The sequence below is a fragment of the Triturus cristatus genome, chromosome 2_1, assembly GCF_964204655.1.
Source record: "Triturus cristatus chromosome 2_1, aTriCri1.1, whole genome shotgun sequence".
Taxonomy (NCBI): Eukaryota; Metazoa; Chordata; class Amphibia; order Caudata; family Salamandridae; genus Triturus; species Triturus cristatus.
In genome coordinates, this window is record NC_140581.1 from 735,555,998 (window position 1) to 735,583,982 (window position 27,985).

General features: G+C 44.7%; 2 protein-coding genes across 3 annotated transcripts in view; both read left to right on the forward strand.

Moving 5' to 3' along the window:
• The window catches only part of SNCAIP (synuclein alpha interacting protein), a 364,836-nt gene that overhangs the window by 66,422 nt on the left and 270,429 nt on the right, over nt 1–27,985 (forward strand). The gene's annotated exons all lie outside the window — the stretch shown is intronic.
• Nucleotides 26,642–27,961, forward strand: LOC146865807 (uncharacterized). The gene has a single exon (XM_085640771.1). It carries the CDS (start codon nt 26,782–26,784, stop codon nt 27,787–27,789), a length of 1,008 nt encoding a protein of 335 aa, XP_085496897.1. The 5' UTR covers nt 26,642–26,781; the 3' UTR covers nt 27,790–27,961.

Below are 27,985 nucleotides of genomic sequence, written 5' to 3' on the forward strand. Positions count from 1 at the left end.
CTTCCTAAAATTCACTCAAAAAATAGCTTCTTTTTTTGTTCGAAGTAGATTAGGCTTCCAAGTGTCTGCCAGCATTAATTTGCTTGAAACAAAAATGACTTGTTTTGGGGAGATTAAATATGGTAAAATATATAACGTTTCCTATTAAATGCACCCATTTAAGGTATTCCTCCATTTTTTTGCATTTGACCAGTTTTTCTTCATCAGTGCTACAAACATTGCCCACAACATAATAAGTACTAAAACATTGGGGCTTCGATATAATGTACATGTCGTTTGTATTTATTAAACATGCAGGAAATCATAATACATTTTTGCAAATCTCTACGCTGGCATCTTTCAACATACAGGACAAACACAGAATAATTAAAACATTGCTGGTTATTTAAAAACAAATGTATATAATCAGAGTTCTCATCCAGTCATATGGCTACTGTTAATCCCTCTCAAAGTGCAGCCGAGACATTTGGGTGAATGGAGGCCTACTGTTACCTAGTAATAGGTTGTTTTATTTGGCACTTCATACCTCACGTCTGCTGTTTCTAAGCACTATAAATAATATGTGTTACTATTGCCCAGTTTCATGAAACTCTTGTTTAATCACCTAAGGATGAAGGCTGAGATGGCCTTCCTGAAATTCAAACTTGACATATGCAAATCGCTCCATGTCGTCATTGAGCATTTAAGTAAGGTAAGTGAACAAACATTAGCAAAGTCAATAGGGCTAGGTTTATTGTGCCAATACATGCAGTTCAAGCACTTTAAAGATGGATATAGAAAAGAAACGTGGTCTGTATTAAAGGCTCGCTTGCCTGTTTTTGTTTCTGTTTTTTTTTTTAGCCCTTCTTTAGTTTCTCTGACAAAGCAAGAAATGACTTGGCCGTTCTCTGACATAGAAAGACAAAGAGGACTGTATTGAAGACACTAGGAGTACATCTGGGAAAGTGAGTGAGGTTGGTGGTTGAGGGGAATTAGAAGCACTAATGGTCAAGAGGAATGGGCGTGTGTGAAACAGGAACGAGAGGATGACGGGCATAGGGAAGGAAGAAACACAACTAAGTAGGTGTGGAGCAGAGAGAGAGGCTCATAGTTCTAAAGTAGTCAATTATGCATTTCAGTGCAAGCACCACACAGGAGGGGGAAAGATGCACCATAACAGTGAATACTATCATGTGTGAGAAAAATACTCCAAAAGATTATATAGTTGACAAAGTTTCAGACTTATGGAAAAAAGATGCTGCTAAAAAAAGTCCAATTTTTGTACGACATGGTCCCTGAGCATTGTAACTATAGTATAAGCCAAAGTGCTGTAAGACAGCTGTGCTGTTACCCCAGCCCCAATTTTGAGTATGACGTGACTCTTTACATAGTATCCCCCACATTTGGTGCATGTGGTTTATAGTGTTGCACTGTGTTGTAGAATTTTGCACTAGCTTAGAGGTCACAGAGCAGTAAGGGATTCATCACGTGCTGGTCAAGTGACGTTTTTCATTAAATCTAAGAAGGTGTAATGTCATTCCTGGATACCCTTAGTCTTGAACATTTGCTTCCAGTTTCGGTTAGTTCTTAAAGTCATTCTTCTTTACCATTGCTAGTGCAGTGGTACACAGATATGTATATTTTGTTGGCATATTGGGTTTTCCAAAAGAAATTACTTAAGTGCTGTTAAAAATATTTTTTTTGTTTAATATCGGTTTATTGAAAACAAGCAAATAGAAAATAATACATGTCGCAGAAAGTAAGGGGCAAGGACGCGGGGCAACTAAAAGAGGTTACAGAATGAACAATCAGACCTGAGACCCTGTAAAGAGGGCTGGGCTAGATTATAAAGATTTAAAACACATATGCGATGAGGGCATAGCAAATGTCCAAAATGTATGGGACAATGTCCAAAAGAAAGTTCTCGCCAAGCCCAGAGGGAAAGCTATGTGGGGGCCCAAAAAGCAGGGGCCGAGCTAAAGTTTAATTGTCAAGTAAAGGGAGATCACAACAACACCATCTGGAAATCAAACAATTGGTCAAAACTAACAAGGTCTGGTGAAAACGAGGCCCTCCGCCCCTGTGGAAAATGCAGGTCATATTGCGACAGTACCAATATATATTGCGGTAAATAACATAAGAATGGGCAGAAACAGGAGAAAAGGGAGGGCGAAGGAAGGAGCGGACAGAGAGAATAAGAGAAGGACAGTAAAGAACACAGTTCCCAAAGGAATGGGAAAAAGAAAAGAGGATAGCAGCGGATGTGCCTAAGGAGGGAGGAAGAGGGGGGAGGTCAAGCTCAGAGTGGAGGCCATCACTCACAGGGCCTGAAGGAGCCGCCCAGGAAGTCAAGTAATTTACTCCGGGGAGGTTGTTCTCGTGCCACGGGAGAAGGATACCAGGGGGTCGCCAAACAGCTGTAGAGCCCGCAGTCTAGGGAGCATCAGGTGAGAGTGTTCGGTTTTAGTAAGGTGGTGTATAAGTGGGCGCCAGATGCGATGTCAATGTTGGTATGACGGGCAGTAAGCAGTTCCAGTGAAAGGACATTCCACAGCCTGAGGACCCACGCGGCAATGGGTGGGGCCGCTTCCAGCAAGAGGCAATGGACTGTCGCACTGCTCCCAATAGGTGAAGGATGAGATGCCAGTGCGCCGAGGTCATGGCCTTCAGCGTATCAGGTCGAATGCCCCAGAGCGCCAGGGAGGGGGTAGAAGGGACCGGGAAACCCACCACCTCTTTGATATGGCTGAGGACCTCCTTCCAAAACACAGTAAGTTCAGAGCAGGACCACCAAATGTGCAGGAAGTCTCCTCTAACAGTCTGGCACCGCCAGCAGATCGGGGGAGTGTTCGGGAACATCTGGTGGAGACTGGTAGGAGTATAATACCATCGTGTCATCAGTTTATAGGCTGATTCGCGCAGGGGAATGCTACGGTACACCTTGGGAATGTCTTTCCACAAGCGGTCCCATTCCTCCTGGGAGATGTCAGCAGCCATATATGATGCCCAACGGGTTTGGTAGCCATGGAGTGGGAGTTGCCCAGAGTGCTGGAGGACAGAGTAAGTTTTAGAGATGAGGCCCCGAGACCCGTCGAATCTACGGACCAGAGTCTCCAAAGGGGTGAGCCGCCGAGTCCCCTTCCGGGAGTACTCCGGAGAAGACTGCCAATGACGCAATTGACAGTACTGCAGACTTGCATTATCAGTAATGTGGAAGAATTGTTTACACTGATCAAAGGAACGAAGGGTAGAACCCTGAAAGAAATCCTGGAGGACCCGTCGACCCTCTATGGTCCAGACCTCGAAAGCCTGAGGCTGAAGAGTGGGAGGGAACGCAGAATTGCTTGTCAGTGGGGTGTTGGGGGAAGGGAAGGTAGTAAGTCCCCGAGGAAGCGCTAGCCTATCCCAAATCTCCAAGACTGTTCTCGTTGGGGTCGCTAAGTAGGCACTGCGAGGACGTGCCTCACGCGAGAGCTAGGCTAAATCCCACAATGGTCTAGAGGCCACTGCGCGGTCCATGTGGAACCAGTGCTTCTCACTTTCAGGAACGATCCATTCCGATATAAAACGGAGGTGGCAAGCCCAATAATACTCCAATAAATTGGGACAGGCCAGGCTGCCCCAAGACCTGGGAAGCATGAGTATTTTATGGGCGAAACGGGGAAGCGACTTCCCCCAGATGAACCTGGTAAAATCACGTTGCAAAGCCTGGATATCTGCATGCAGGATAGGAGATAGGAGTAGGGAGAGACTGGAACAAATAAAGAATTTTAGGAAGAAGGGGCATTTTAACAGCATGGAGGCGACCCAGCCACGCCAGGGGGAAACCTTCCCATCGTCTCATTTCTTCACGGACAGAGTTTCGGAATCTAGGCCAATTAGATGAGGTCCACAAAGCGAGCGTAGGAGTCAGGTCCAGGCCCAAATAGTGAATTGACTCATCAGTCCACTGTACCAAAAGCAGGTCCCGCAGCCCCTGGACCCCCGAGGCTGAGAGCGTGAGATTGAGAGCATGGGACTTTGCCAGATGAATCCGATAGCCCAAAGCGATCTCAAAGGACCACAGGAGTTCAGCCACCGCGGGGAGAGAAGTCGACGGGGAGGATAAGGACAAGAGCAGATCATCGGCAAAGAGGTAAACCTTGTGTTCAGTTCCCCCCCATATGTATACCCTGTATATCATGATTATGACGTATAGCAAGGTTCGACAACAAGCGCAAATAGTAGAGGAGAATGCAGGCACCCCTGGCGAGTGCCTTGGTGGAGAGAGATAGGAGCAGTAGTAGAGCCGTTGAAACAAATACGAGTGGTAGGTTTCACAGAGAGGGCCATCAATTTAGAGATAAAACCAGGTCCCTGGCCAATCCTTGGAAGGACTTCCCGGAGGAAGCCCCAGTCCACGTGATCGAACGCCTTCTCGGCGTCAAGGGAGACCAGGCAGGCAGGGATGTTCCTGATGCGCGATGTCTCCACCAAGTGCGCAATCCACCGGATGTTGTCGGCTCCTTGCCGGTGGCGAATAAACCCCATCTGGTTGGGGTCAATAAGTCCCGGAAGATGGGGCTCCAAACGGCTCGCCAAGATTTTGGTAAATATCTTGGCGTCCGTATTTAACAGGGCAATGGGGCGAAAAGAAGCCGCCAGGGTCGGATCTTTGCCAGGCTTTGGGACAAGTACTATTTCCACTTTGTTCATCGTCAGAGAGATGCCCGTATGATCTGTGAAGGTATTAAAAAGATGGAGCAGATAGACCTGCAGTTGCGGGTAGAAGACCAGATAAAAAGCAACAGGCAGACCGTCGTAAGCTGTTTCAATGCCTTGGCAATTTCTTCGTGAGAGAGAGGCTCATCAAGCCATTCCTTAAAGTATGGATCGATAGGGTCCCAAGGGCATGAATCGAGGAACGCCTCAATCGCCTCCGATGGGCAAGGGTCATGAGCGTAAAGATCCATATAAAAGGCCATTAAAGTTCGACTCTTGTCTGTTTGCGAGACAGCCCAGTAGCCATCGGGACATTTAAGCTTCGCTATGTGGGAATGGGCAGTCTGGACCCACAGGCGGCGTGCCAAGCAGGCACTGACCTTATCCCCAAATTTTTGTTTAAAGTTTACCAGGAGCTGTTCGGCCTTATTTGTGTGTTGTAGCCGAAGCTGACTGCGTAGGGCAGCCAGGCGGCGCTTGTTAGCCAGAGAAGGACAGGCATGGTCCTCATGTTCCAGGTCCTTAAGATCTCTCTTAGAGGGTGGATTCTACCAACCGGTCCTCCCGGGTCCGGGCAATAGAGATGGAGGTAATCACCCCCGAACAGTGGCTTTGAAGGCATCCCAACGGACATCTTCTGGTGTATCCGTAAGGGAGTTAGCTGTGAAGAAGGACTCTATCTCCCTACGAATGTCTGCCAGATCTACCGGGTCCTGGAGGGCTTGAGGGGGCAGCCGCCACCGAGGGAGGGGTTTGCCACGATCGGTGGCAGATTGAAGCGTGAGCCGGACATGTGCGTGGTTGGAGATGGAAATGTCCGAGATGTCTGCCGTGCACAGGACATGAGTCAGGAAGAGCGACAGGAAAAAATAATCTATTTGTGAATAGGAACCGTGGACATGAGAGAAAAAGGAATAGTCCGGAGAGTCCGGGTGTAGGTATTTCCAGGCATCAACCAAACCAAGGTCAGTAATGGCATTCTTCAACTGCGCTGACATCACCCCAGCCACATGGTGCGCCTGCGCAGAGCGATCCCGCTCAGGGTCCCAGACGAAGTTAAAGTCACCTCCAAGGACGACCGCTGTAGAAATGGAGCGTAATAAAGTCCCCAGATGCTGGAGCAAAAACGCATCTTATTTCTGGTTGGGAGCGTATACATTAATGAAGGTACAGGAGCCCCGGCCCAAAACCATGCCAATCTTGAGATACCTTCCACCCTCGTCAGCCGTATATTGGGGGGGACGCACGCCAGCCGGGTTTGAAAAGAATTGCCACACCACCAGTCTGGGACGAGGAGCAGGCCCAATATTGGGTGGGGTATTTGCGGTGGGACATAAGGCGAGTGTCAGAGGAACGTAAGTGGGTCTCCTGCAGAAAAACCTCATCAGGGTCATGTTGAAGAAGATCGCGCCAAATCTGCCGACGTTTGTTAGGGGAGTTGAGCCCTTTCACATTAATGGAGATGAGTGTGACAGTGTGTGTCATGGTGTGGAAGAAAAGGGACAGCGCGGCCCAGCAGCATCAAGAAGGCGCCGAACCCAGCAAATCACAGTCCCCACTAGGTGCACCCCTGGGAAGCTAAAGAAGACAAACCCCAGGACAGGGGAACAAACAGCCCTCCCGGATCGCGCAGGAAAGGGGGAGCAATCTATTGACGAGAGAAGTGACAAAGAGCATGAAGAGAACCCAAGGGCAAGGAGCCAATCGACCTCACAGAGTGACCAATATCTCCACCCCATAGGCCCCAAGTAACACTACATCTCGGCCTTCAAGGAAGACGCATCCGGGAAGAATTGGAAAGAGGGGGAACAAAAGGGAAGAAAAAGGGAAGGGAGAAAGGATAAAGAAAAAACAGTCAATGTAGTCTATTCGGATTAGCCCGGGCTCCCGAAGGTGGGCCATTTCGGAGAAGTCACTCCTCTAGGACTCAGTAGAAGGGGTACGGCAGGCACACACGAGGTGGAGAACCTCTGCGGCAGCCTCCTGTGTATCAGTGACGAGGTAAGCATACAAAAAACCCAGCCACCAGGCCCAGGCTGGAAGACCTCCAAGACTAGGAACAAGGGGAGAACACCGCCAGGGTCATCATAAAACAAGAGGCGTTTAGTTTGTGAGAGACTGGGAGGCACTCAAGGAACAAATTTGATTGATAGCGTCCTGTTTGGCTTGAGATGAGTCAAGCCACCTTGAAAGACGTCTGGAACGAGGAGGAAGCGCGGTGGACCATTCCGGCCGAAGAGGGCCCGTAGGTCGTGCACGAGATGACGGGAGATCGTCACTATCAGAGTCAATAGGAAGGTGGAGGAGGCAGCATGCCTCCTGCAGGGAGCGAACCATCCGCTGTTTACCCTCCCAGGTAAACATCAAAGCGAAAGGGTGGCCCCATTGATGTTTAAACCCAAGGTCTCATAGTTTGTCTGTCACAGGTTTTAATTCTTTCCTCCAGCGATGCGTAGAAGGTGCAAGGTCTTGGTAGATTTGAATAGAAAGCCCATTATAGAAGACGACTGGAACCCCCTGTACCTTCCGGAGGATGGTTTCTTTGTCCGCAAAAAAGTGGACACGTGTGATGATGTCCGGCACAAAGTTGGGGCGATTGCGGGGGCCAGATACTCGATGCAACCTATCGAGCATGGGTGGCGACATACCCTCACCCTCCCGGATCGCATGAAGGAGACCCGCCATGTATGATAGGATGTCTGTCCCTTTCGTTCCCAACGGCACACTTCGGATGCGGAGGTTTTTCCGCCGACTGCGGTTTTCTAGGTCCTCCTGTTTCATCTGTAGGGTGATGTTTTGGTCCTCCGGTTCGGCCACCTTTTTCCAGAGACCATCGATTTCCTCCGTCCTGGCGTTCATTGTCTGCTCAAGGCCATCCACTCTGTCGCCGATCTCGGTGACCTCCCTGCGGATGTCTTGCAGCCCGGTCTTCAAGTCCTGGCAGAGGGAGCCAATTTCGGACTTGATCTCCTGTAAGAAGGATGACATATAGGTCTGGGTGATTGGCACCCCAGAGGTGGCTGACCCAGAAGACTCCAGCGAGGCAGTGGGATTCTCCTGCATGTGAGCGAGCGATTTGGACCACATGGAGGTCCCAGGATTGTCACGGGAGGCCGCAGTATCAGCCTCTTTGGTGTTCCGATGCTTAGGAGGCATGGCTATGAGTAACAAGGACGTAAGGGACTCAGTGTAGGGGAGACTAGAACACCCCAGCCGATGGTAGAGCCCTAGGGGGGGGGCAGCAGTGAGATATCTGAAAAGCAGAGAGTCACCCAGCTCTGAGACTGTACACCCCCCAACTCCCAGGTGAAGGGTATGCATCAAGGGCTCCCAAGAGTGTGGGATCGGCAGAAGTCAAAGAGTCATAGACCGGTGCATCCGTGCAGGTGACTTAGGGATGAGCAGACCGAAACGACCCAGGGCTAGCACACCCAACAGCAAGTAGAGGTCTCACACAGAGAGGTAATGAGGACCCCGATCGAGGGGTGATCTAGGAAGGCCAAGAGGAGGGGTGCACAAGACGAAGGGGCAGAGAAAGTCCATGGAATCCCTTGATAGGGCCTGCAGGCAGCTCGGCCCCCACCAGCGAACAGCAGTGATTCCCAGTGTTCAGGAGTGTGAAAATGCAACAGTCCAAGGCGCGGAGGTCAGATGAGCCAAGTCAGGCAGTGTGAGCTCCCCCCAGAGCGCTTCTCGGAGCCAGGGTCGCAGGGGAGAAGGCGGAGGGGCACAGCAGGGGCCAGAAAGTCACAGGACGCCAAGGGAGACAAAATGGCGGTCCCAGCGTCGGAGAGCCAGACAGCGCTCAGCCGACTCGGGCGCCCAGCCACGCCCCTAAAAATAAATTTTAAAAGCCAATATCGATTTTCATACCGTATTAGAATTACACTTTAGAATTTATTTAAACCTCTGCTAAAATAATTGTACATAAATAAATAACATGTAGGAAAAATGTGCTTGCTTTAAACGTTTAAGAATCACTTTAGAATGCATTTAAAACTCTGCTAAAGAATTTCATAAGTAAATCACACGTAGGGAAAATGTGCTTGCTTAAAAGTGTAGGAAAAATAACATGAAGAAAAAATGTAGTAGGCTATCATTTTTAATGTGTTTCTGTAACTAGGCCTAAACCATTTTTCTTTCGACTCTTGCTCACAGCTAAATAGACTTTTATTTAGAAAGTTTTGCCAAGCACCAGTATCCCTCTAAAGAATGTGCTGACTTAAAGATTATGCTCTTTTGCTTCATCACACCATATTAGCTCACCCTGTTTAACAATGAACATTGCTGTGGATTCATAATGAATAGACTGTTAGAATGAAGATTAATTTAGATTTATTTTATGTATGCTTACCCAGGACATTGTTGATAGATTTGTTTCATTGCATTTGAATAGCACTTTGTTTTCACAATGGGACATTGAAAGCAGCGAACAGCTTTGGTAAGAAGGTTCTCTTGAGAACTTTACACCATGTTACCACATTTGCAACATTAGATTAACTATGTACCTGCGTGAATGTTTACCGTGAGAATCAGGAGGAGAAGCAACAGATGGCGACGACACCTGTCGCAAGTGGTTGCCAGTGGCAAAAGACAAAGTACACATGCTAATGTTTGTTACATTATTGTGTATTTCATAATGTAATCTAGTGTTCCTAGTGAGAGAAAAGCCCTCCTCTTGAGAGACTACTTCTTGAGGGAATCTTGCCAATCACCATCCTGAATACTTGCTCCTCGTAGATGAAACCTACTGCTGACGGTGACTTTACATTTCTTTTACTCTGACTCTTTGCCTCGATGCTTCTGCAGCAATCATTCCTCTATCACCGTTTTATTTAACGGTTGCTACTGCAGCAGTGGGGAACTGAGCTGAGTTTCCAGAACGACTCTTTATGGGAAGTTCAAGACTTTATGCTCTGAAAATCTTGCTCTTTTCTAGAAGGGACTCTTCATGTGTTCTCAATTGGGTAGGTTAGGCTTTTTAGCTAGTTTAGTGTAAGATCCCATTTTGGACCACTCTGTTTGATTTATGCTGTCACTAATCAAACTTATCTCTAATTCTGTAATTTGGACTAACTTGAATAAAGATGACAAAACCACACTAACTCCCTAATGATAAATGAAGGTTTTGGAAACTTCTTCAACTTCTCATCATTGACTGAATATTAAGAACCTGACAGTAGATGATCTACATGACCTGTACTTCTGTTTTAGCTCCATTCGAAGCACGGTGGCAAAGGTCCATCCGACCTGTCTAGCGCCATAGGATTTCGAGGGTCAAGGCTGTAAGTTGTGGTGTTTGATTTAAAAGTTGATTTTACAGTCCTTGGATGCTAACAGTACTGTTTAGTGTGCATTGACAGTCCCATACTCTGAGTTTACTACTCTAAAAAGATAGACTGTCCTGCCCTATAAATTAGGAAACATAGTTTAAACATGCTTTATCGACTGGCAGTGTATATTAGAGAACCGAAGGGTTGAACTGTAATGTGAAATTCAGAGAAGTCAATCGCCCAACCAATTTGCTGCCTTTGACACCTTTTAGATACAATATTGAAATTAAATGTGTACATCACAAAGTGACTAAAGAGGTTTGGGTGCAGAAATCAATACATGAATATGTAGGCCTAGGTGAAATATCGTTTACTCTGGCATATTCTTGTGTAATTTTGCGTTACGAATGTTACTGTGGTCACCCCAGTCCCTTCCCATGGAAAGACATGTATTAGAGTTTGCTTATTTTATTATAAGTGAAAGGGCAGGTTGGACAAACGCTTCCTTGATGTGCTTCCAAGGCCTTCAGTGGTCCTGTTCTCTTCCTCTTCCTCAATCTTTACAGGGTGGTTGTCTCAGCTAGGTCCTGTTCTCCCATCTGAATCTCCCCGACTCCTCCCCATGCAGAAATGATGCATGTAGTGGCCCTCGAGATAAATCACAGAGCACAAATCAGTAATAATGCCAGAAGGTTTCCACTGGGTTCTCTCTTTTGTGCCCTCACCATGTTGTGACTATCAAAGTGCCCATGAACCACATGTTCCTGCTCTTATGCTAGTGATTTCCATCTTTTGACAAGTGCTCAAACGCCCCCTTCCCCCAACCCCAGAGACCCGGAGGCCAGCCCACCAATTCTGTATAGAGAATGCCTTAAAAACTGGTACTTGCCTGAGGGCACCGCCCTCTAGGGTCGCGGTGACTGGAGCCACAGCGTCTGCCTGCTCTCTGGATGGCTGGACTTGAGCACACTGCTGCTGTAGTAGTCTTCCTGGTCCCCGTACTGGTCGGGCTCTTCCTCCTTCTCCTGGTTTCCCGGGTCCTTCCCGCACTCGGACTCAGGATCTTCTTTCTGGAGCACCACCCAGCAATCTCCGTCTGCTGCTCCCATCTCTCCTGGTTCCCTGACCCGAACAGCTCCTCCTAACAAGCTATGCAACTCTCCCCATAGGTCTTGTCCTGCTTTTATGACGCAGGCAGGTCTCTGGACCATGTGACAACCTCCCGAGCCGCTGGAGCATAGGCGCATTCATTGGCCTGACCAACATTGGCGGCCATGTTGAAAGTCTCCTGCTCAACGGACGCTGGACTAAAGTCAGACACATTTTTTTAAATTCTGTTGTTATGCTCCTGCATCTCAGCATTAACTACATTTGTGGCGAATTTTGACAATCTGAAATTTGCTGATGCTGGTCAGCTTTCTCATGGTGTTGGCATATTAGCCCTTAAAAACAAATGACACTGTGATGGTTACCCGTTCTCAAAAATAACAGTACGAAGTCTGTAAAACCTGGTAAGCGCACATTTTGTTACTGTCCATTATTGACTTGTAAATGTAAGTAAAACTAAGAATATTTATAAAAATACATCGTGGTTGCGCTGTATCATGCAAACAAAAACCAACTCGGGAAATCTTTGGGGTCTCACAAGTATTATTCCTGCTTTTGTAAGGGATTTATGGTGTTTACTGAAAGGATGAAAGAACTGATTCATAAGAATGCATACATCTGGGAAAAAGAAGAAGCTTTTAGTACTGCAAATGAGTTAATGGTTCAGACCTCTGTACTTAAATTGAATGCTGTTGGCACAGTATTGTTACAGTTGATGCTAGTGCCGTGGAGATTGGTGCGGTCTTTAGCCAGGTCATCAATGGTAAGTAAAAAGAAAAGGTTTGCACTTGAATCTAGAACTTTGCTGGGGTGGGGGTTGAAGTACATGATAGTAGAATAGAAAGAGAAGCCCTAGCTTATGTCTGTTTTTGGGTGGTGAAACGTTTTAAAACTTTCATTTGGTGAATCAAGGTCATTCTTGCTATGGATCGTAGCCCATTGATATTTGTGAGATGAGAAAGCTATGGGAAGGCTTGACTTAAGTATTGTTCTTTTTTTTTTTATCTGGTTTGGAGTACAGTTTCAAATGCATTTTTATTTTAATGCTTATTTTTGTTACTTATATGTTTATTCCGTAGTGTTATGCGATTAAAAGGTGTGGGGATGTGGAATGCCTTGTAGGATTTCTGGATGTTTTGGATACAATTAAGGAGGTTAATTCCTTTAATGAATGGAAGGATGCTTTGCTGAAAATGTGGTCTACAAATGCTGAGATATTATGATCTTCAGGAATTGCTGCTTCCTATACCTTGATGTGTTTGCTGAAAAGTGTTAGGAGTTACGTACTGTGGAATGTATTTTACTAAGAACTGGTAAGTTTGTTCCATTTGGGTATTAGGCACCAACTTGATAACCTGGCTCATAAAAGTCATCTTGGTGCTTTGGCCATGATCAAAATAATAGTACTGAGCAATAAATGGAGGGAGGAAAAGGCAGAGGTTCATTCAGCTTCCAAGAGGTTGGTTATCCATCAGAAAGGCAGGGAATAAACCACATATGTCTCAATACCAGAGTCTCTGAACTTTTCGTCTGAGACTCTCAACCACACGTTCACAGACTGCGGTGTATGTAATCTCCGCTTAGTGTGGTTCGGTGGATAGTGTCATCATCTGGTCTTGTCACTTGAGTATCCCGTTCTACAAGTGACATCAAAACCTCCGCCAGGAGGGAGAATGTCTGGATGTTGACAGTTGTGAGTGAATTAAAAGTATCTCCTATCCTTTAGGTGAATCTTTATTGGGGGAAAAGAGTAGGATAAGGATAAGTCTAAAAACAAAGCAGTGTTTAGTGGATGAGTCACTGGTCTACGACACCTACTAGTCGGGTAGACCTGTTTCGGCCTGGAACAGCCCATGTGGGTCTATGGTGTTTGTCAGGACCAAAGAAATATATATGGAGGCCTTATACTTCAGGGCTTCCCAGATAGTGTGTTATTAGTGAGTGGAAGCACTTGCCCGTCTTCATCAGTGAGCAGACTTTGCTCCAGACGGAACGTGGTTATAGGTACCGTCTTTGTCTGTAACCTAAATATGCATTTCACTTGCACCGTCTTCATCAGTGAGCAGACTTTGCTCCAGACGGAACGTGGTTATAGGTACCGTCTTTGTCTGTAACCTAAATATGCATTTCACTTGCATCATGGTGTTGAGAAATGTAGGACAGGGGTTTAAGGTTGGGTTTAAAGCATCCTGTGCAGTGCCCCTGCATAAATCTCTCCAACCAAATGTTGTCCAAAGACGGTGCCTATAACCACGTTCCATCTGAAGCAAAGTGTGCTTATTGGTTCATTCCACCCCTTTCTGATAGATAACCATGATAAAAACAAACTTTATTTATTGGTAGTTAGGCTTCGACCATAATGGCGATTGTTTCATTGGTGCCTGTTCTGAGTACTTTGTATCTGGCAAAGATTGACTTATTCATAACACATCATTAAAGCCAGTTACATTTCCTGATGGAGCTTGGATGAACGCAGCTATTGATTTCATGTGACCTATGTCTACCTTAACTAGGAAAAAATGCATTAATCTCATTGACTTCTTTTGTAAGTGGATCAATTAAGAGTTTGTAAGTTCATCTTTTAGCAGTAGTGTTATTGGTTTTCTTTCAAATGTTTTTTCACAAGAGTGGTTGCTGCATGTTATATGTTATAGTCCGTTATAATGGGGTGACATTTGTGTTCTGTGTTGTGTAGTATTTTGTCACTTCATGTAGAATTAAACAGTTTAATAGTTTCACAATATAGTGCCAAGTTAAAAGGTTAGATGGAGAGGGCTAGCGGAATTATTAGAGGGTATCCACAATGCCATTCCTTGTGGTTTGGATTTTAAAAGTGTATTTGGTGAAAAAAAAATTTAATCATCACAACTCCTCACTTACCAACTGATGTTTTTTTTATATTACTTAGTTCCTCGTGACGAGTTGATTGGTATTTACCATCTTGCACCAATAGTTTGACTAAATATTCGCAACAGAGATCATATGTGTTGCAGAATTACCATACTCAGTGTTCCAGGTGCAAGAATTCTGCATACTCTGTAATGTGGACAGACCACCAAGTCATGCTGGAGAACTTTGCCTTGAGTAATGGGTTCACATGCGGGAATCGACGCTGAAACACCGATTCTTTCTGTTTGGGATGAATTTGTGATCTCACATTAATAGGGAACCTGGAGAGTCACTGATACCTTGGTATTGGTAACACAAGGTGCAGTGTTACCGCCCGATTTCTCCGGAATACTCCTAATGAGACATAAAGGAAGTGACCCCATAACGAAGTTGGTACCAGCGTGGTTTAAAAAGTTTGTGTTCAAGGTCGTTCTGTAGATTTAGAAGAGAGTAACAAGGAAAAGAGTAACATTGTATTATAAAAAAAATTAAAGTCGGAAAAGTGAATGGTGTAATTTGAAGCATCTGCCAATTAGAGAGAAAGGAAATGGTGCCTTAAAATGAATTTTTATTTGTATTATTGTTTTTACCTCAATAATAATTCGGGGTTGATTAGAGAAACGTGCAGGTGATAACTATTCTCTTAACATCGATGTGGGGTTGATTGATAGCAGTGTTGTTTGAATTAGCGATGAGGCGTCTGTGGTCTACAGTCAGGAGTGATTGGTTAATTGACGGTTCTGGTGATAGATCTGAACAATTGTATGACTGCTGGATCTGTTGATGATGGTGTAGAAATTAAGCTGAATATGGAGATGTCGATTTATTTGGATACCTCATTTAAGATGATGTGGAGATTGTGTCGGAAAATGCTTTGATTTTGAGTTCTCCGGTCACATGGAGGATTGTTAATCCTCCTAATTATTTGAATGCTTATTGAAGATTTTGATCTATTTCAGGGTTCTCCAATCTTTTGTGTAATAGGAGCTACTTATGTTCAATTAAAATCATTGCGAGCTACTAATACTATTAGTGTTGTAACAGCGATTACATTGGTGGCCACCTCATGCTATGCTGCCAGCAGTGATCACCTCAGTGCATTAGGTACGGTTGCCAGTAGTAATGTAAAAAAGCTTTGCCAATTTGGAATGCCTCTACATATGTAATGAATGCCAGCTACAGTCCTGCAGTGCCCCTGGCACAAAAATATTATTATGAGTTAAGTCTCCACACATGATTTTTCACTGAAAAATTAGCTTTATATCTATTTTGCAAATTGAGCCATTTTTCTCCAAGCATGAGCTTATGAAATCTGAAAATACATACATATTTGTCTAGAATACACACATTTGGAACGTGTATATTAATTCAACCAAGCAAAAGGTTCCAATTTAGTGGGCTGAGATGTAAACTGGAGAGCTACTTATAGGTAGTTGGAGAGCTAAGCTCACAAGGTACTCGTTGGAGAATCCCGATATATTTATTGTCATTTTTTAGTCCTGCCTTATTGTTTTATAAGAAGGTGTATGTGTTCTATTATTTTTATCTTTACCTATCGCTTTTTGTGTTTAATTAAACATGATGTGGTTCTCACTATTTGTGCATTGCGGTTCCTGTATGCTGGTTGTTACGGTCCATGTTCTGCCGCTGTGGCAGCCGGTCAGCCTCAGGTGGCCGCTGGCTACTCAATATAGTATCGTCAAGTGTCAACTGTGCGACATGTGGGCTCTATTGCCACATGGACCTAAGGCACCTCACTTCGTGGGGTGCTGCATCCTTCTGAAGGGTGCACATTTCAAGACAGCAAAGTAATCATTCAACTGCGAAATAAAATGGATGAGAAGTTTTTTTTTAATGGGAAGATTGTGATGGTTCAATTAAAGAATAAGGAAGAACATTTTGTGTTTGGTGGGGGTTGTATTTCTGTTTCCAGTTGGTGGGGTCTTTGAAGGATATACACTTGTGGTGCTTTCCATCACAGAGCTGCATAATGGCACACACACCGGATGCCCTCATTTCGTCCTTGAGATGTGGCATAACAACATTTTATTAAACGGAATTGTCATAAACATTTTACACAATGCGCACATTTTTTGACTGTCAAATACTGCTCTTGTGGGACTAAAACTTTGCACTTTCTTCTCTCTGAGACCTTCTCCAGCCCCGAGAGAGTGCTGTCGGGAGGCATCACCATAGGTTTTGTGGCGATTTTAAACTCCTCTGCTGTCTAGTTTGGAAGAGAGATGCTGTGTATATTTTTTGTCGCTGTCATTAAGATTTGTTTTAGCTTTGCTGAGACGATACCCTCGCCTTTACTCTGCCTGCCTTCAGAAGAAATTCCATTATAAATTGCTGCTTTGAACTTCTGAACTCGCAGAAACTCATGCATAAACATGATAAGAGACCAAGTAATCCTCTGCTTGAAACTTGCTCGCGCGCGGATTTTTTTCCTAGTGGAGCGGGGGGGGGCTGGAGAGTCGAGCTCTTAAAGGCTCCGCCCACCTCTTTATGGTATAATGTTTCGTGTCTGATACAAAGTACAGGGAAGACATTAATAACAAACATGTGCAGCGAGGGCTGTGGGGTAAAGACCAGAAGCGCATACCTCAGAAGGCTGCCCTGCCTCCCATTAAAACCTCACTCGTCCATTTGGCGCTCGTTAAGTGCGCAAGAGAGATTATTTTTCTTCGTGCCATTCCCTTTGCCTCTCTTGACACTTCTGAAGCTTGTCTCGTCGTTTTTCGATAAACATTTATCACGGCTTGCAGATGTAGTAATATTATCTTTCGGGGATTACTTTCAAACAGGAATTTATAACCTAATGGTTTTAAACGATTCCTGCTAAACTGGGATGTTTAGTTTACGGATAAGGGCTACCGTGCATCTCAAGGGCTGGGTGGATTGTTATTTAAAAAAAGAAATTTACGATATGGTTGGGGAAGCTTATTAAGTTACTTGTTTACGTCCAAATAGATGGAAACTTTCGTAACTTTGAAGCCAGACACAAAGAAGGCATTGGCTTCACATCCAGGGCAAATTGAGAACATGGCTTATTTTGGATTGTGTAATTTTCTTTCCATGAAGTGTCATTTGTAAAAGTGCACAAACTGTTTAGCATTGCATCGTCTTTCGATATTCTGACTGTGACTATACATAACCCTGGGCGTAGTTGCGCTATGCGTAGTGCACTTCGCTCTACGCGAGCTACGCGTAGCTTCGCAAACTGCGTTGTGCACTGTGCAAGATGCTGTTTGCACTGTTTGCACTGTTTGCACAGTGCTGGATGCTTTTCCGCACTGTGCAATCAGTGCAAACTGCATCTTGCACAGTGCAAGCGGTCGTTTTCTGCAGCTCGAGTAGATTTCTACTCGAGCGGCAGTTTTCTCAGCACGGACTGGTAGTTTCTTATTGCGAGCGGTCACGAGCTTGCGCGACCACTCGCAATGAGAAACGTGAACTCCCCGCATTGAGAAGCTCGCCGGGAGGTTTATTTTCCACGCTCGCGATCGGCAACATGATGTTACTGATCGCGAACGAGGAAAAAGTCTCGCGGGGATGTCATTTTGCTTGCTCGCGGTTGCCAACTTGACGTTGAAGACCGCAAGCAAACAAAAAATGACCACTGCACTATGCTATGCTACGCGTGTTTGCACTGTGCTACGTGCAATCCGCGTTGTGCGAAGTAGCGCAAACTACGCGAGCGTAGCGCTTTGCCCAGGCTTACTATACAAACCTTTCCATAAGACTGCAATCTGCTCTAGTGTTATGGAAGGTGCGTGATCATTAGGGTGACTGAGTCGGCTACAGGCCGCTTCATATGTAGACATACCTGTTGTTTCCAAGGCATACCATAACATAGAGTGGACGTTTGGTCAGCTCCTAGCTCATGGTTGGCTGATTGTATTGTCTTAGTTTACTGCTCTTGATTCAGTGGCTTTCTGCTCTTCTCCTGATTTTATCCCACCCAGTAGCTTTTCGGTCTTGCAGTTTTCGGATTGCATGAGTTGTATCCTTCCACTGCATCCTTAAGGGAACTATTTTTGTTTTATTTTGCATTCTGCACACCATGGGAGTGCATGCCTTTCCATGTCCCCCCCCCCCACTTGCTTTTTCCTCAGCTTGTTCTAACCCCTCTGCTCCCCAATACTTTCTTTCCCTATATTAGATGTTTTGTCTTTCACTTTTTATATATTTTAATTTGCTGTTCTAACATGAGCAACTGCCATGTTTAAAGAGTTAAAGCAATTATGGCTGCCATCCATCGTGACATATGCACAGCAACGCGTGCACCACAACACACAATGATGTGCCATTGGTCTTCTTAGAATGGGTTTTCTTTAATAGAAACCCATCGCAAGATTTCCGGCCATGGATGTACATGTGTATTGATGCATGCTATCGCATGCCATGGGCAAAAAGCATTCTCAAAGCCAATGCTTCGGCATTTTAGATCTGAGACCCATCAGTTTTGGTCGTTCTCGTTTTTTAGACACCGGAGGGTTGTACCAAATTGCTTGCATATCTCCTCGGTTACTATATGTTATGTGTATTTATAAAGAGCACGGTCACATGCAACAGTATCCTGGTGCTGAGCAGGCGTGTGCGCCTAATCCTGCCTATTGTGGGTTGGTAATTGAAAAGCCTGGTGCTCATTGGCCTGCAAGCGTATGTGTGTGAGAAGTAGCTTCAAGTGCTGCTGGGATGTTTTAATTGCAAGTTAATTGCATATTCTGGTTGTATTGGGTGCACAACAGTGTTTTGGCTTAAAGTGCGCTAATTTAAGAAGGTGTGTGTGGTATGTCTTAGTGGGCAGTACTGTTATGAAGATGCTGACGCCCAAATGCGTGGTATGTCTGTGCTTACTTGTATGTAAGCACAGAGGTATGTCTAAGGGGTTTGTAATCTCTCTAATGCTTAAGCTCGTTCCACGTATTCCATTTGAGGGAGTAGAGGATACCAAACACTACGATTAAACATACACCACATTTTGTTTCTCAAAAATGTACTCTCTAGTAACCTTATTTATCTTGGTATGGTATAATTGTAAAAAGACTGGTGCCAAAATATACTCTATAGTTGTAATTCTGCAGTAGCGGTTTCTCCACAGGGGCACAGGGGCTTTGACCCCCCCCACACTGCTGCGAGCCACTATGTCTGAGGCTATTTTTGACTAATGGAAATAGGCCCGTATGGCCCTCCATTCAATCTGTTTCCTTATGGGCAGGGCTAAGGAGCTCAGCATGGGTGGGACAGCAGCTGATGCTGAAACTGAGCTGCACATGTCAGATTGGCTGGTATTTTTGCTGTAGGCAGTCTGACCTGCGCAGTTCAGGCTTCCCTATTGAAGGCTATAATGGAGTTCTGCCAGCAAAGAGACAGCCCCATTGGTCTTCAGTGGAGCCGTGTGCTAGCATGCCCCAGCCAATCCTAGCACTGTTCTTATGCTGCTTGGTATTGATCCAGCGTTTAGGGACCGACACATTTCTAGCATCTGGACCCAATTTAATACCTACCAGTCCCTTCCACGCTGGGTGAGTTTAAACTAATCAAACAAATCTTACCAATTTACTCATCACCTTATTAGACTTCTTCCTTTTCCGATGAATCTTTAATTGTGGTCAGGGATTGGTAAAATGATATAAAAAAATCTTAAAGAAGTACTATTAGAAAGTATAATCATTCAAAATAACCAAATTGACACTAATACTGAAACTATTTTCTTATCAATATGCTTTATCTAAAATAATGTGATTGCTCATGAAGTACAATACAGCTCGATCATTGATCATCACACAAGAGAACAATAATGAAATAAATCACGATTATACATCTCAAAGATCAGCACAATGAGGGAGTGGATAGGCGTAGAGACGAAAGTACAAAGACATTTCAGGGCTCGACAAATCTTAAAAATCGCACTTGACCTGCAGGTCTAGTGACTAGAATTTTCTACTCGACCTAACATCAACGTACTCGACCCACAAATTGGTTGCATACAAATTTTCTTCAAAACATTTGCAGCGCAGTTGATCTTTGACCAGTAAGACATGATAACAATTTTTTAGCCTCATTACCATTCTCACTGCAATGTTTTAAAAGTTACGAGCATGGCCTTGGATAAACACTCTCATCAGTACTCGGGTACACCACTGAACCTTAAACATACTAGAGTGCGGCCTCAGATAAACACTTAGCAGTACTCCGGTACACTACTGTACACTACACATACTAGAGAGTGGCCCAGGATGAATACTCTTAGCAGAACTCAGTTTCACCGCTGTACCTTTAATATACTAGAGTACGGCTCCGGTGGCTCAGCATCCTGTGATTCCGAGCAAAACACTTAATCTTTCCGTGCCTAACAAAACTGAATGTGTCCTTGTGTAATGTAACTGGTGCTCATGTAAAGCACTCCAATACCTTCAGGTCGAGTAAGCGCTATATAAATCTGCAAAACAAAAACTCTTAGCAGTACTCGGGTACACCGCTGTACCTTAAACATACTAGAGCACAGCCTAGGAAAGGGCAGATCGCACCATGGCTTGGGACAGAAGTAACTGTATGACTGGAACGTTTTTACGGGCTCTTGCATTTGTATTTTATGTCCCAGCTATCAGACCAGGCATGCTGTGTAAGCACAACTAGGGCCACATAAACAAAACTGCCCTGCTTGAACGTGACATGATATCGTCATTTTCCATCACTCCTTTCCAGGTCGCTGACGTGGGGACCTGTCTGTCAAAGCGACGGTGAAGCCCTTCAGTGCGATTTCACACCATAGATTGTGATTACAACCTGCTCATACATCTGTTTCACTTCCTGGTGGGCTCCACGGCCTGGCCGTTCAACTTAATGAAGTCAGCGCCAGCCAGATCCTCCTTGTGAATGGCCGTGCTTCATACACAATTAATTAAAAATCCCCCAGGGAAATAAAAAGATATGCGTTTAACGTGATTGGTTGTACAATTTGAAGTGGACATATGTTTTCGTTCCTGTCCACTTTTCTCCAGCCTCCTTATATTTTTACCTCTTATCTTTGCCAACCCACCCATTCACTCTTTCCTTACTATAGATCGTATTATGCAGCTTTATGCAGCTAAATATTTTTGTAATTAAAATAACAAAGGGAATCGTGGGGCGCTGTTTACCCTCTGCATCCCGCCGGTGCACACATGCCTTGTAGAGCTGGGTAATCCAACATCTAAGCTGTGAGAATACAAAATTTCCTGCGCTTCCATCTGGCGCCTTGATGGTCACAGCAGGCAGCTTGTTGGCACCTCGCGAGCTACCACTGGATGAGGCACGTGCAGTGAGTGCCCTCTGGCCGCCCTCTATTAGAGTCCATGAATGCTCTGCAGTTTCGAAATCTCCAACCTTTTTCATGTGCCTCATCTAGCTGTGGTTCTCTGAGCACTATCAACCTTCTGATCACAGGCAGTTTGCAGTGCTAATGTGATCGCACTCGTCAATTATAATTGTCTAATGCCTAATTTCTAGTTAACTAGGTTTATTTACGTTGCCGGTAAGTTTGTGCTTTTCCAGGACAGAAGACTTGAAGTCTTATGCAATAACCAGCATAACAATAGCCCCCGCTGTGCGTCAATCCCCTTCAAAGCCACTCTCCCCAACAATCGGAGCAAGAACCCCTGACCCGCGGCGGTGTTCCCATCCAAGCGCACTTACCGTAGGGTCCCCCGCAGAGAGATCGAGCTGTCCTCGGCAGGCGCAGGCTTACATCACGGGCAGAGCTCCACTCACAGGGCTCCCAGAAACATGGTTAAACACCCAAGGTGCAGGAGGAGAACTTCTGCTTCGCTAGGGTACCAGTGTCTGCCTCCGGTCAAGTGAATTGGGTACAGGGGTTGGAAAGGCAGTTTTCCCGCTTCTCCGGCAGTATTTCCTGCTGCGGCTCATTGTAATCAGCCAATGAGAAGCATCACTTGACATACGCCACCCAATCGACCTGAGATCCTCTCCACCTCCCTCCCCTGCCCCCTCCCCCCCTTTTCCAGTGGCTGTCAAAGATTTCCAACTTGAGTGTTCCTCCAACATCTTCCCAGCCGAGGCCAATAAACCAAAGTACAGCACGCTCCTTCTCAGGATTCCTAAGTAAATAACGACGTGTGCTGTCTCGTAATTCCCCTTCCTCTCTTCTCCTGTAGGTTTTTATTCCCGAGAAATGGACTTTCCATTGCTCGGTTTCGCTTGTCTCTCTGTATTTATTCAGTGCGGTTTCTGCTGTAATCAGCCTGCGGACGGCGCATGCCGTCATAACTCGAGCATCATCCCCGCACCTCTTGAAAGAAATGAAGTGAACATAAGTCCTTGTTCGCCCTCTGCCAGACTTTAAGGAATGGGAGCGTATTTGTCGTCAGCCACTGTGGTCCTATTTGCTGTCGGGTTGAATGTTATTAAGCTTTAAATTCCGTGGGGGGATGTCATAACTCGTCTCTGTTTTATGACGTAGCCCACATGTTCAGACGGCCTCAATCAAACGGTGTCCTCTTGCAGCCTTTAATATCGAGTTTTGTCATGGAGCAGCGGAACAAACACAACATCACAACCATCCGTTAGTGTCTTGGGCATGACCGCGAGATACTGTCCATGCAGATTATACATCCACACTGGTGCAGATTGGTTGGTTGCCACGCGGGCACGTTCTGCTGAGGCCTAGTTGCAATCAGCCAATCAACACCTTTGCTTTTCCTGCATTTTGTCACAGCAGCTCCTGAACACCCAGCTGCCCTCTAGAGCCTTCTACCGGCACAGCACTTTAGTACAGCGACAAAGCTCACTCGCCAGGCCGGTCAAGTAGGCCTGAAAACTGTCTCGCCCTGGAAGAAATTGACTCGCATTTGCGAGCGGGCGAGTACATTTTTCGAGCCCTGCATTTGCAATAACATTTATGCAAATTCAGAATATCATTCTAACCAATCACAAGGTTTTAGGATTCTCAAAAGCTACACTCTGGCCATGAAAGTAAGCTGGGCATCCCCAAGAAGAACTGAGGAGCAAAGTCAAAGAGTCAGGTTCAGCAGAACAACAGCCAGCCAATAAAGTTAGGAAAAAGCAACACAGTTCTCTCCTCTTGCAAAGTAACAAAAACATGCTCTATCCCCCACCCTTTTACTACTCATAGTTATACCCTAAATTCACTAAAGATCCAACCCTTCATGTATCATTACACATAAAAATCTCAATTTTCATTGGTTAAAAACAAGGGGTATCTAGTCACTCCACTCTAGGTGTGCCTAGTTTTTCAACAGTTCCTTTGTATCTGGCAGCCCACGTCATCAGTTTTTTAGCAGAGGAAATACAGCTATCGCTCTTCCTTGGCTTGTGCATGCTCCTATTTTACAAATGTATCAATCTTGCAGTACAAGTGTCCTCATACTCCGCTCGGCAAGAAAGTTCCATTCAAAATGTTTGTTTCCTCTACGCAACCTTGGCCATCATCAGGATCTCGCGAAGGACAAATTACATTTTTTCATTCTAATTAGCAAACTAAACCTAAAAATAATTTTGAGGAATTCTCTGCAGAGCAGTAAAATTGTGCACTAGGAAAAACAAATACAAGTGTGATTATCATGGTTATTTTATAAAACTCCACATATAAACGCTTCTATGAATGCTTTTGCTTGCATATTCAAACGCTCTGCAAATTATTTTCAAACAGTTTGTGAAAAGAAACTCTCGACTTTTGGCTGTTTACTTTCTGCATTAATTGTGTGGATTTGCGGCCTACATTAACTCTCCCCAGCACATGCTTGCGCAGTTTTCATTTCTACCCCTTTTAGTCTTGCACTGTTCATTTTCACACTAATTTGTTAATAATCCACACAATGAGGAGTTAAATCCGAGCAGGTTTTATTTCGCAAAAACCATGCTCCTTCAGTATTATATGCAGCAAAAGAGCAGTGCTTGGATTGGCTGGGGCAGCTTTGGCTCATTTTTCCCGGCTGGGCTACAGCTTGAAAAGCAGACAGCAAAGCGGCAGGATTAACTTTGTGACTCCGAGTGGTTGCACTCGTCAAGGTAAATCTTTATAATATTTACATTTATGCCCTACCATTTTTAAAGTCAGCAGCTGCCACTGTAATTATGTATAACATATAGAACTATAGGATATGTTGATTGGCTCTCTACTAATGGGCACCATGTGATGACCTAGACGAAGAGAACAGAGCTCAAGTTGTCTGTGACGTCATTTGAATCCTTTGTATGGAAAATGCCCTCTTACTGGCACCTGCCCATCGAAAACTTTGTAGTTTGCATGATACAGTCATTAGAAACCTCACACTCCTAAGTTGATACAATGAATTTGCTGTCCAGTGGGTGAGCAGTTATGAAGTTATAGTCAAAATGTTTACCCCTCTGATTTTTCTCTTCATTTCCATCTACAAAAAGTGTTTCTGGCTCCTTCCCGCACTCCACTGCCTCATTCTGCAATACCGTGGCTTTATTAATATTGCCATATTTTAAAAAAATGGCATCCTCCCATGCAATCCACGTTGTAAGTAATCCTTACTCTAGCCGCATCTTAAGCTTTGTAGCGTTCTGTTACAATCCCCAGGTCTCTCTGTTTCCCTTAATAATTTTCCCTCTGCCAGGAGGATTTTCCAATGTGTGACCAAAGACTGGGACCTGAACACATTCACCCACAGGTAATGGGGTGTTAGATCATCCAGTAGGGGATTTTGGCAGATCACCCTCCCCCCTCCAGGCAACTAAGTAAATGGAGCACATTGTAGGAGTACACTATACACAGTACTTATATGCCAGCATACATTCACTCTTTTAGCACAGAAGTGGAATTGTTCATCCTTTTCACTGTTCTCATATTGCTAATCATTTTCATCTGCTTCTGTATAGTAATCCTTGTAGCACATATATTTTATACAAGAATCTGAATGGTTAAATAAATATTGAAACGCCCCTTTGTGTATTTCTTGTGTGCCTCTCTGGGTGTTCACGAGTGACTTAGCGAAAAGGTTCTAGATCTGTTACCACGATTCCTTGGGAAGTCAGGGTTGCCATTTGTTACCCTCTTAGGTTTAGGGGTACTTCTGGAGGCACTGTCAGTAGGAATATTGGCCAACATATCCTGAGGGTTGCATGTAATCAGTCAGGCACCATCCCAACATTTATGTTGTCCCACAAACGCACAGTTACCACTGAGGAAGTGGAAGCTGTACGACAGTAGAATCAATTTCAACATCTTATTAATTAGAAATAACATTGTTTCTTCCCTGGGACAGGTGCATGCATTATGACTTCTAGATAGTACCATAGGAGAACACAGTCATCATCCTCATAGACCTGTGTACAAACTGGGCGAGTAGACCCTATATTGCTTGGTGCAGGGGCGGGTTTCTTTGAGTCTTTGGTACCACTCTGTCTGGAAATGCTGAGGCACCGTCGAAAAAGCACATCAAATCACCATATTTTCTTAAAATGTGAAGATCCTATAGGTTTTCCAGTCAGAACATTTTTATCAGTGAAAATTTTCAAGGATGTTTTCAAGCAGAGATCCTTCGTGCTGGTTGACACTGTGTGTCGCTCTTCCAAGCGAACATTCTTAGAGCAGTAGGTCCCACACCAGAGTTGGCAGCATTTTTACTTCAAGACATTTTTGATACTGCCCAGCTTTCTACTTTTTTGTGTTTTTTCATCTGCAGTGTATCTTTTTTTCCATTCCTACCTGGTCACACCAATTTAAGTTTTCATTATTGTGATACACTTGCAATTATTACACTGACTTTTTTTCTTTTGGAATATTTAGGATACTAATATGCATGATTTCATATTTTACTTTAACTGTAGTAAAAAAAAAATAGTTTTTACTTGTATTATTGATACTCCCACATTGTTGACAATTGAAGTCTTGTGATTGGTCCAGAAAGCAAGTAGCTCTAGGGGGTTATTGTTCTACCTAGCTGACACTAGTCTAAGTCAAGAGCATCCATAGCGGGGGAAGGACATATCTTCCAAGCGCTTCACTGCTTTCCCAGTAGTAGGAAATGCCCTACGAATAGCCATTTCATGACACAGTCAGCAGGAAGAAAATGGGTTGATCAAAACAGATAGGACAATGAGAAACTATGAAAATGCAGTTGACCTAGCAAGACACTCGATTATATCTACGTGTGCGAACCCTTTTCAAATTGTTACACGTTTGTTGTTGTTGTAAGAGGACCTTGCTATTTTATGGTATTACCCGTTTCATTGTAATAATCCGAGGCACGCAAAATGTTTGATCTCCCACTTAGAGAGACTAAAATCAACATTCTATGTTTAAGCTGTGTCTAAAACTCTTCCAGGTTTTGCACGACAACGGTTGCTTCACCATAAAAAAGGGACAACTTTAATACCCTCATAAGTTGTATGGGCTGAATTTTTTGAAAGGGGCACAGATAAAAAATATATAATGTGATCAATTCTAAATCAAAAAATCATGACTATAGTCATATATGGGTAATATGTAATATATTTTAAAATGCCAATTTGTTTCTGTGCTGCTTCAATTAAACAACACACTGTTCAGCAAAATTCCCCTGCGGGCTGGCAGCATGTTGCCACCTTTTAAGGCGTTACTAGGAGACATAATTGAGTGACTAGTGTTTTCTTCGCACTCCTCTCCCAAGATATGCTTCCACGCAAGCAGTGTTGTTATGAGGCTGGGCTGTGCTGCTTTGTTTTTCGGTTTTGCTGTTTTTGTGCCAAGGATATAATTTCTTTGTCAATATGCCCTCGAAAAGGAAACTGATGCATCGAAGCCTTTTGGACACTGAAAGCTGTTGACCAAGAACAAGTTCAATTTTTTCTTTAAAACATGGAGCTTTCTGGAAGTGCTGCGGAGATCATCGCCTCTGCCGTGTTAATTGTGGTGAGCCTGTGTGGGAATGCTTTGCTCATCTTTTGCACCTGGAGATGCATCATCAGACGCTTGCCCACATCGTTTGCTCTGATCTTCAGTCTTGCCGTGTCGCACCTTGCCAAGAACCTGGTGGTGAATGTCATGATCATTGTCGTTCGTGCCGGGGGTGCTTATGACTCTACTGCTTGCAAGATTGGTCGGTTCACTGCTGCACTGTCTACTGTCCTCTCCATCTGGTTCACGCTGTACCTGGCAGTTTTCTATTGCACAAAACTGAACCGAGTTGTCCGCCCTTCCAGTTCTCCTCCATGTAGAAAGTGGCGCAAGTATCACCTGTTTGCAGTCTTTGCTCTGTGGATTGCTGGTGTAGCAGTGTGCTGCCCTATTTTAGTGTATGGTGAAAAGAAGCCAAGTGTGCTTGTGGAAAACGTAACTCGCCAAAATATCATTTTACTGCACGATGGATGCCAGGCCAGCTATGCTCAAGAGCAGGTTGATTTAATTTATGGACAGATCTTCTTGGTTGTAATTGAACTTCTTCCCTTGGTTCTGTTGCTCCTCGTCAGCTTCCGCATAGGACTACTCTTCTGTGAGCGCAAGAAAGCTACCTATGGTGATATCTACATTGGCGAAGTTGCTGCTGAGGCTGAAGTCCTGAGGGCCTCGAAGCTCGTCGTATTGCTGATGCTTCTGGTCAATGCCCTGTGGGTGGCTCATTTTGTCTTGATCCATCTCCGGGAAGACCTGATGCCCCATCCTTTCATTCCAGCGGTGCTGGTCGTTCTGTTTTCCGGCTACTCTGCTCTCAGTCCATACCTTCTCATGATGATCAACTACAAAGTGAGAGTGCGGCTGCGGTCCATGCGGCCCTTCTGCTGTCCAAATGTGAAGCAGGCTATTCATCCTGTCGTGAAAAAGCCTGTTCCTGGGATGGCCGTCACAGAGGCTGCACCCTGCACTTGACCACAGACTCCAAACTCACAATAAACCGTGACTGTGCTGTTTAGGACTTCTTCAAAGCACGGCAGGGCTCAAGAGAAGGAGGCTTGTGAGCCACTGCAAGTGCTGAAGACCAAGCGACAGCTGAAGAAGCTGCTGGGAACCATCTTCAAACTGCATATGTACGCAGAACCAAACAACCTTACATTGTTTGTATACA